Raw genomic sequence first — 10,899 nt, 5'->3', positions numbered from 1 at the left:
TTAGGGTCTCTAATAGGGAAACGACGAGGAGGAAATAGGCATCAGCTATTTAATTATGGCCATAATCAATAACCAGACTTTTGTTGGACATCTTTTGCTGACACTAGTTCCACGTTCTCCATAATCTAGAGGCCACATGTTGGTCAGGCATCGCGGATGTCTTAAAATGCGACTTAAACAGTACTATGTGTCACTATGACGACTCATTATTGTGCGTTTAAGTCGGAAGTAATGTATTTCCCACGGCACTTGAAGGCAGCATTAGCCCGCCGTGGGTTTGTTGCAGGCATCGAGCTTGTCCGTCTAAAAAAAAAAAAAAAAAAAAGAAAAGAAAACTCTTTGTCCTCTGCAGAGCCTGCTGTGATCCGAAGGTTACTGCTCAGATTAGTAAAAAACTTATTCACGAGCAGCCCTTTTACAATAATTAAAAAGCTAATTGTAGCTAATGTTCCCAGGACCTTATTACAACCACACAATAACATTGTACCCATCCTCCATTTCCATCTCAGACGAAAACTAGAGCCAACTAGTGCCCTTGTCTGAAAATGATCGCCACACACGATCGAGGTTGCTTTAGTAATAAGTGAATATTAAGACGTCATTTCCCATTTTGTGCAATTTTAATCAATCACGTAGGCTGGTTTTCATAATAATAATAAAAAGAAATACATATGAATCACTGTCTTATTTTTCACAAAGTAGATCATACTCTGGTGTGACATTCCACAATTTTATTGTAATAATCCAATTTTTTGAGAAATAAAATGCTTGAAGTTGTATTATACATTGTATCGCAAAATATTTGATGAAACGCATCATAAAAGTGATACGGAGAGCATTCGCTGTCTATGATGTAGGCTAGATGGAGCGCGACCTCTGCTGGATGTTAAAGTTACTGCATAAAAAGTTGCACAGGCATTACAACAAGTGTGCAGTAGTGGAAAAAGCACCATGACACATTACACCAGTAGAACTGTTGTATTGTTGAAATTTCACTTAAGCAGAGAGAATTAGCTCAGCCAATACACATTTTTTTATTGGAGGGAACATTATTCTTAAAAGAGATGTAGCAGATATGATTTGCAGTATATAGCAAAGTACAGCACCTAAGTCAAACCTTGAAAGTAAAATCACTGATTAAGACATATATTTAAAAAAAAAAAACAAAAAAAACAGTTTTGACAAAAGAGATGTTTACTTGTAGTGCCAAGACTAACCATTGTTAGTTATTTCTGCTTGTGCAAAAGTGATGAGTTGATGTCAGAGGACTCTAGTAGTCATCATGAAAGGGATACTCTGGATGATCAGCCCACCTGTTGAGGCAATACACTGTTTATTACAGGGAAAATCTCATTATTGGTGCATTGGCGTGAGCAGTACTGAGTGTGCAGCATACTCACATAAGAAGCTCCACAAAGCGAATGTTCTTGTTCAGCCCCTCGATTGCTTTCATCTCAGCCTCGGAGAGCGAGAAGTCGAATATCTGGAAATTCTCCTTGATGCGATGGGGGCTGAAGCTCTTCGGTATGACCACCACCCCTCTCTGCACATTGAACCGCAGAGCCACCTGGGCTGTGCTCTTGTTGTACTTCTTGGCGATGGATGCCAGGAGCTCATCCTCCAGCAGCGGGGGGCATGTCAGGTTCACCCTGTTGACATGAAAGAAAAAGCTTTGCTATAACACAGAAACTTACTTTTTCTCACCTTTTCTCTCTCATGTAAAATATTCCGCTGCTGCTGAGAGCATTATGTTAACAATCTCTTACATCAGTGATACATGAAATGAACATTATGAATATGTATTGCTACAGCGTACCAGGAAGCATCTCTAGAGGTCCCTATGGGGCTGTATCCCACAATAACAATGTCATTCTGCCGACAGTACTCGAGCAGCTTTGGCTGTGTGAAATAGGGATGACATTCAACCTGTGATGAAAAAGAAAACACAAACATATTGGCATTTTTACAGCAATTTAACCGACTTTTGTGGAGGCAAATTAAACTATTATTGTCCATGACATTTTTTATATCACTCATTTGTAGGGAGTGTTTTAACTTATTGTTTTGTTACATGTTTTATGAGGAAAAAGCTGAATTACACAAAATACTATAAATATCTAGGTCTATTCCTTGACGAACATATGAACTTTATAAAAGGCGCAACAGTTCTCTCCGAGTCAGCCAGTAGGGCTCTTGGTGGGGTCATTGGTAAAACCAAGATGCTGAGAAATATGGGTTTCTCCACATACACCAAACTCTACCATGCATGTGTGTGCCCGGTACTGGATTATGTGGCAGGGGTCTGGGGTTTCAAGAATTTCCCAGCCTTAGAAACCATCCACAACAGAGCTATGCGCTATTTTTTGGGGGTACACAAGTTCGGCCCAACCCTAGCCATTATTGGAGATATGGGGTGGGAGTCGTGTGAGGGTCGCCGGAATATCTGTATGATGAGGCTATGGAACAGGCTGTTAGGAATGGAAGACAGTAGACTAACAAAAAGGGTGTTTTATTGGGATATCGATAAAAATGGGGTATGGACAAGAGAGCTCCGTGAGTTGTGCAATAGACTAGGTTGTGAGGATGTACTGGATAATATGATGAAGGTTGATCTCAACATGGTTAAAGAAAGGTTATCTCTCATTAACAGTGAGAATTGGCTTTGTGGACTAGTAAGCAAGCCTAAACTACGCACATTTAGGGAAGTAAAAACACAATTTGGAACTGAAAATTATGTAAAGCATTATCTCACAAAGAAAAAGAGGTCTTTGTGTGCCCAAATACCATCAGGTATCCTCCCTCTACATATTGAAACGGGCCGTTGGGTGGGAACCAGGGAGGAGGATAGGCTCTGTGATATGTGTGACCTTGGAGAAATAGAAAATGAAATGCACTTTCTTTTTTACTGCCTGTTTTACCATGATAAACAAGCCACCTAATGCAGGACAAAGAGATGTTAACATGGCTATTTAAATATAAAACACATGCAGTCGCGGATTTCATTGAGAAGGCCTGGTATAAGAGGAAGATGGCAATGTACCATTGAGTGCCTGGAGTTTGTTGTATTATTGCCTGTTTGCTCCCTTTGTTTTGTTGTGGCAAGCAGTGTTTTTTTGTTTTGTTATGGATGTTGATATATTTTTATTTGGTGTCTTATAATTCCTTTGTGGGATGGGCCACAGTTGTGGCAGGACACGTAAATAAATCATTCATTCATTCATTCATTCATTGTTTTTTCTCATCATCGTCAAGGCAAATAATGAAATAATGTTAATAAAATTGTGAAAATGGCTAGCAAATGACAAAGAGCCTCCTCTAAATGGGAGTCAGGCCAAGAAATCCCTTGTCCTGTTCACACTGGACCAGGATGCACCTTTGAACATTGTATGAATTGTATTATCCCTTTCGTGAATTGGTGTACATGTTGTGTTATATGTGGTGTATTTTGTGACTTAATGTAAGCTGGCAACCTGAGGACACACAGTGTATTTCCTTATGTGGGCAATAATACAGTCCCCTAATCAAGAAGTACTTATCCAGTAAATATATGGTAAAGATATTATTGTATAATTACCACCATAAATAAGTTGGTAAATACAGAGAAACTACCGCTGAAATGCTAAGAAAAACCTCTCTTTATCTATCAACTCAACTAAGCACCATGTAGCTATGACTGCTTTAATAATATATGGTATAACTTTGGATTGCATGGGAAAGGGAATACCATATCTATTATACGCTCAGTGCCAAGTAATACCATGAAAACAAATATGCCTTCCTTTTACCAGTGTAATTATACAGTAATATATTACAATGTACCAAATATTCGGGGGACTGTAAAAGGAAGTGTTACCCATCTAACTCCACTCATGGGAACTGTGTTTAGATGTTTGTATTGCAAATAACTGCAGATGTCTCTAATGCTTATATTTTTGAACTGTCGGCCAGCCTGCGACATTTTCCCACCCTGCTCTTTGAAAAGAGAGCCACACTGGTGATAAGTTTTGAAAACATTACGTGTAATCCACGATGAATTTAATTAATACATGGCTGTAGCCTGTGTGCCTTCCGTCCAATGAGTGCTGGGATAGGCTAACGCACCCACCGCAAGCCTTACAAGGATAAGCAGCTTGGAAAATGAATGAATGAATGAATGTAGGCTGTGTATACTTTTATTGAACAAACATCTCTTTCCTAATAAATGATGAATGCAGTCTTGTCAATAGTCAGAATTTACATAAAAGCTCATTTTGTCCATTGTGTCATTACAGTCTTTAGTTGCCAATTTGGAGCATGGTTTTGCACTCAGCTCTTTCTTTTCTGCTCTGCTGTAAAGTTAAAGCCTGACAAGTAGCTATGATGTATGTGGATCTATTATTAACCAGTCTCTACCTGATTTGACACCGGTTTATGCTTCAGTCCAGGTTTGTTTAAAATCAGCTCCAGTTGTCGCTTGTTGAAGTTGGATACTCCGAGAGATTTGGTCAGCCCAGCATCTTTGCATGCTTCCAAAGCCTTTCCGGGATGGAAAGAAAACAATAAGAGAGCAGCACTCACTCAAACCAAACAATATACTGTTAAAAGTCAGTCTCAAGACTTTGAACACAACTACGCTGAATGGACTTTGTCCTGTGTCATAACTTTGTCTTTGACCTGCAGGCAAATACTCAATCTGGCTGTCAGTGGAAAAGCTTTTTGATCTTCTGGCATATTTTTTTTTTTTTTCTGAGGAAACAAAAAGTAATGCTGTGTGTGAACTTTTATTGTGAGTTATGGCGCACTTTGTCCATAAATGGGAAGGCAAATATTACATCTGGTGGATCTCAGTTTTCATCTGGAATGAAGAGTCTAATGCAAAGTGTCTCACCTCCCATGTAGCACAGAGATCTGTCTCATCGTATATGTACTTCCCATTCTCGTCCTTGGGGTAGAATGTGTCCCCTGGCTTCACAGCATGATAAGAATAAATGTTGCAATGAATTAGCACATTGCTCCAACAGAGCGTATAGTCTTTGAACTTTATAAAAACACCTGAGCTAAAATGTCACTTTTTGCATTGAGGCAGAATAACATGCAGAAAAACATAATCTCAACATGACATTAATTAAACACTAACTATACCCTGAAGGCTGTAGGCATTTCTACAATGTATAGGTCCACAAACTCAAGTTGTAAAGTCTTGAGGGTCCTCTCCAGAGTTGGCCGCACCAGTTCAGGTCGATGGAATGTATTCCACAGCTGTGTGTTTCACAAGAGGCATAGTCATCTCAGCAATGAAAACAGCAACAACCACAAAACTGAAATTTTTAATTGAGCCAGTCACCCCAACACACCCACACACATACACACACACACACCTTCCCACAGTAGAAGATATCCTCTCTCTTCACGGTTCCATCAGCAATTTTCTCCCGTATGGCCTGTCCCACCTCATGTTCGTTGAAGTAGACCAAAGCTCCATCAATGTGTCTGTATCCAGCTTCAATAGCCACTTTCACTGATTCGCATGCAGTTCCTTTGGGAGTCTAACAAAAGCATACTGTTAGTGAGTTTATCCCATAGCCATAAAAACAAACATGCAGTGCAACCAAGGAACCAGTTTGTATCCAATAATAGAGTCAGGCTTGTGAAAACCTGTGCTGAACAGGTTAAGTTTGATTATGTGTCTTACCGTGCGGGGATCCCCGTAAGTTCCCAGTCCAATCAAAGGCATTTTGTTCCCATCACTCAAAAGGATGGAGTGACTCTCGGCTGTCAGGTCCATTCTCAACAAATTTTCTTTCCTCTGAGCAAGCCAGTTAAATTAGAGCTGCCTGGCTCCTGGTCAATAGCCCGCGGTTAAATGTGCCTGTCAAGCGCATCAGCCCCGTGCTAGTGTGTGTTGTTAGTGAACGATTTGTTCAGAGAGAACGCCTTTTGCGGGTAAACGAACTAAGCTGAATCGCTTCCTGAAACAATTTCCTTTCTCTACCAGCCTCCCACATGACAAATGAAAAAAATAAAAATAAATAAATAAATAAAAAAATCAGGAACTTGAAATTGCTGCTCCACATGAAACATTTTTGGGTAACTGGGAGACTCGTGAAGTGAGACTCGTGAAACCACAAGTGTCACGAGTCTTGCTTTGGCAGATTGTCATGGATAAAGCAGTTCCTTTCAGGGTATTGAATCATTAGAATCAGTTCATTGAAAAGATTTGCTGAAAGATTTTTATCTAGCAGCCTATTTAGGATTTAACTGAAATCCAAGTGTAGGGATTTCAAATACAGTCCAGATGCAGCACTTTTTATGCACTCGATCTCAGTGACCGCAGTAACATTAAATGTTAGCTTATGCATCTAATATCAAGAATTTGTTCTTAATGACTTGCCTGCTTAAAGAAAGTTCAAATGAAAGATTTCGTCCAGCGAGTGTCTGCCCGAGTGAGACTCACAAAACTAGTAGTGTAATTGATAATATGTCAATGACCAAATAAATAGACAAACAAACAAACAAATAAATAAATAAATAAAAACAGCTAATCTATAAGTTACATCAAATTTGCTCATGTGGAGCCGCCATTTCCAGTTGATCTTGTAGTTGTTTTTGTTTATTTTGTTTTCTGAGAATAAAACACTCCTGTGGGCGGCGGCTGTCACTATCAAGGTAGACACTACTCTTCACACATTACATCATAACACAACATATTACATCCTATTTCAAAAAAAGTAGCAACTGCTAAAAACAAACAAACAATAGTCAGCAACAATAAACCTTTCAATAACGTTAATGACAATAGATATAGGCCTATATTCAGTAAAACATTTGCGAGCGCTCAAAAATAAGATAGTAGCCTATCACTAAAAACAGCGCATACAGTGAGGAACAAAGGGATTGTTTTCGGATTAATTAATGCAAAGAAAAAAAAAATTCCTTTTGCACGAATCGTTCGCAAACGACACAGCCCTCAGCCAATTATCCCGGCCGGTTTCTGAGATCTAAAGTCCGTTTGTTATCGGCTGATAACCTCTGGCCAAGTTAGAGGTGTGTGTGTGTGTGTGTGTGTGTGTGTGTGTGTGTGTGTGTGTGTGTGTGTGTGTGTGTGTGTGTGTGTGTGTGTGTGTGTGTGTGTGCGTGTGTGTGTGTGTGTGTGTTTGGTTTACTCACACCAGTTAAGGGATAACTGCAATGCACTGTGGTTAATGTATATTCCTCTGGGAAGACCGTGGTTTTTGACTGCATGAGTCGCCAAATAAACGTCTCTGTTTTTCAGATAAATGGAATGACACTTGATAGGGATTTCCTCTATGGCAAATTATTTGTTTGTTTGTATAAAAGATGAACCATTTACCAACACTAAGGCAGGGAAGCCCTAATGACAATTAACACGTCTTAAGGTACAAGATATTAGATATAATTAAATATAAATGCTATATTGAATAATAAGAAAGACAACTTGCTCTAGAGGATCCTTAAGTATTTTCTCCGAGAAGAAACACAGCTTGTTTGCTTTTCATTAGTCTCATAGCAGAGACTGAGATGATTGTCCACAAGGTCCTTTCTTTAAAAGAAAAGAAAAGAAAAGAAAAAAGAAAACTCTTAATGCTCTTCATGTTAATTCCAAAAACAATATTTTCTTTTGTGAAAGGAGCAAGTAGGATTTGCGAGACAACCGGTCCAGCAAAATCCTCCCAGAGCGTCAAATAGAGTTAATACAAAGGAACAACAACAACTGATCAGTGGTTTCAGCATCACAAAAGCTGCAGTTGTTGTGATCAGCATTAAATCTCGGTCTTAGCAGCTCATTGGGTGGATAAACATTATTCAGAATTGTTGAAATGGACTTTTGTCTTGGGGCTTACAGGATAAGTCATATAGTTAGTTCTTCATTCCTTAATGTCTGATTCTGAAAACAGTTGTATGATGGAGTTTCTAATTGGTATTATTGGGTACAGTATATTGTTCAGGTGATGACATATCATTTTGTTTGAATTTTTCTGATCCAAAAAATCATGACCTGTTGCTTCAAATGGTGGTTTGATATATGGTAAAATTATGCGTGTACATGAGTTTCCAGCATAATACTATGTGTGTGTGCAACAAGGGCAGTTTAGCAGTTCACCTTGAAAATCACATTTAAGAATAAACACTGTACCACCCACATATTAACAGACCTCTGGGGAAAGGGTTAGATGGTCAGATATGCTTGATCCAGGCCACTGCCAATAAGGAATGGTGGGACTACACCCATAATAACACCATATTCCCACATACCCCTGTATACCCCTATAACTTCACATCTGATCTGTAAATAAGGCCTACTGTATGTAGTGAGATCTGAATATGGGTGTACTACAATTTGCAAACATATAATCACATTTTCCATCATGTATGGAGTTTTGTGAACATGTTTCTGGACTTGGAAATGTGTAATGAGTAACTCATGTTTTATTTAACTCTAAGTCTCCAGGCATTTGCCAGCCAGCCAAGTTATTTGGGCATTTTGACTGTGCTGGTACTAGACTGGACTGGACTACACAGATCTCTGAAGTCTTTATGAGATCTGTGTTTGTGTTTGTGTGTGTGTGTGTGTGTGTGTGTGTGTGTGTGGAGTGGGACTGCTAACCCACCAGGAGGGGCATTAAATTATTTACTTATTGGGGAAGCACCAGCAGCCAGATCTTACTCACCCGATAGCCAGTTAGACAAAAAAGTGGAAAGCTCTTCACTGTGGGGGGAGCTAATCTATCAAAAGACTGAAACAGGATCAAACAACTAAAGAGTTTGTCATTGCAAAAGTTAATATTTAGTCACTGATCATGGTGACCTGTATACAGAAGCATCTTACCTTTGCACTCCACCTGGTCTGTAGTTTGTTTTCATTGCAGTATTGTGCACCTGGTGTGTATTGTTTAGAGCTCATGCTCTCTTCTGTCACTGTGTTTCAACAAGAGGAGATGGGTAAATAATGATGTGCACTTGTTGATGCACTCTTGTCAATTCCAATAAGTCATTATGCTTTTTTGACAAATAAATGAATCCATAGCTGTTTCATAGAAGAATTTGTGACTGAATTACAATCCATTTTTTTTACAATTCTAATGACAAATTCAAGTCAAGTCAAACTGTACTTACATAGCACATTTCATCGCCAGGTAAACTCGATGTGCTTAACACAGAAAAAGAAAAATAATGGTAATAATTTAATTCAGTTCAAACTTTATTACATACTGAGGGGCCAGATAAAAGACAGCACATTGCATAAAATAACAAATAAAGGGTTTAAAATGGTTTAAAAAAGAATTTGATTTTCAGAGTCATCAAGCTGGCAAATAAATTTATAAAAAAAAAAAAGTTGGAAAAGTATTGACTCTGCAGCCACAGCCAGGTCATTTGCACTACAGCATTTAATAACTGAAGTCTCTGCAAGCTTGCTTTTCTGTAGTTTGACCACAAGAGGGCACTATGGTGTACAATATGCTCTGACCAGACACAGCCTCACTCCATCTGCACACTCACTGTACTAACAATGTTGCATACATCATCATCATCATCATCATCATCATCATCATCATTATCATCACCATCATCATCATCATTTGTTCTGTCGTCAAATGTCCAAGATCTCTTACTTTACTACAGACACACATTTATCAGACTATTTAGAGTCAGAGCATTTTAGACATTTACTTACCGGCATTGTATTTGATATCAGGTTCCACAAGATCATCTGCATACATAATGTAGCTCACTAGAGAATTACCAGCCATGATGGATGGAGTGTGAAGGTAAGATGCCTCTGCTTTAGACGTAGGTCACCGCGACCAGTGGCAGTGTAAATCATTACCTGTCGAACCCACCAAGACTTTTTCAGATTTCATCAAAACACCTGCACGTTCTGTAAAAGGGAGAGTGACATTTTCCTCTCATGGACATCACAACGTCATTCTCCGTCTTGCTGGTGGATTAGTTGACATTTAGCCGAGTCCATTCACATTAAAAGAAAATGTCAAATAGGGCATTAAGCTTGTTCAATGATTCACTTTTTTAAAGCCAACAGTCACATCTTGGACATTTTGACTTTGTTGACTGTGGTTAAGGTGTAACGGCTTATTGTTTCATTATATATTTAAACACTACTGAAGTCTTAACATTAAAAAAAAAAAAAAAAAAAGTTATAACTTGGCAAAAACTACTACATTATTTAGGCATTTCAAAGTCCCCCTAGTTGTTTAGCAGTGTGTTTATTATTGATTTATTGATTTCTGTATTTGCTTTTCTCTCTCTCTCTTTCCTGTCCATCCTTTTTTTTTTTTAAAGGTGTTGTATTACTTACTTCATTTTTATAAATTATATTGTAGTACATTATTTATACATTAGATATTCTTTTTATACTTTGATGCACAGTCACGGTATGTTTGTTGAACATGTATACGCCATGTTTGGAAATGTATGAAAGGTTTATGTATAAATAGTCCAGTCATTTTATGAAAAAACCTAGGACAAATTGCAAGAGAAGCAAACTCAACTGATTTTGGATCCTCAGTATGTCCTGAGTGAGGGGAAAAAAGTCCCAAGAAATCCCATTGGTGGAAAGTTTTGAAAATCACATATTTATGACCACAAATTACCAAAAAACACTGTTTTTAACACACAGGGGAAAGGGGTTCAAAATTTTACTTTCCGATATCACTATAAAAATTCACAAGTTGATTACACACACAAAGACAAGAAAAAAAGTCAATTACAAGTTCTTTGAATTATTCTGTTTACACATGCATATCACACATTATCTGATTTGATATGCACTAATTGGAATATAAGGAATAAATGCCAGAAGAGACATTTAAACAGTGAATTAAAAGGTTACTATATATATAGTAACCTTGAATTAAAAGGTTACTACATAACAGTGGATTA

The 10,899-nt window shown here is 38.2% G+C and overlaps 1 protein-coding gene across 1 annotated transcript; it reads right to left on the bottom strand.

Moving 5' to 3' along the window:
* Nucleotides 1-705: 705 nt before the first annotated feature.
* On the bottom strand, nucleotides 706-5,916 carry LOC115354999 (aldo-keto reductase family 1 member D1-like). The gene is made up of 8 exons (XM_030045611.1): nucleotides 5,672-5,916; nucleotides 5,358-5,525; nucleotides 5,122-5,238; nucleotides 4,868-4,945; nucleotides 4,393-4,515; nucleotides 1,817-1,926; nucleotides 1,401-1,649; nucleotides 706-1,313 (listed from the first exon to the last, which is right to left on the bottom strand). The coding sequence occupies exons 1-8, from the start codon at nucleotides 5,762-5,764 to the stop codon at nucleotides 1,271-1,273; spliced, it is 981 nt and encodes a 326-aa protein (XP_029901471.1). The 5' UTR covers nucleotides 5,765-5,916; the 3' UTR covers nucleotides 706-1,270.
* Nucleotides 5,917-10,899: the final 4,983 nt, after the last annotated feature.

The sequence above is a fragment of the Myripristis murdjan genome, chromosome 23 (genome assembly GCF_902150065.1).
Source record: "Myripristis murdjan chromosome 23, fMyrMur1.1, whole genome shotgun sequence".
Lineage (NCBI taxonomy): Eukaryota > Metazoa > Chordata > Actinopteri > Holocentriformes > Holocentridae > Myripristis > Myripristis murdjan.
This window is presented reverse-complemented; position numbering and strand designations above follow the sequence as displayed.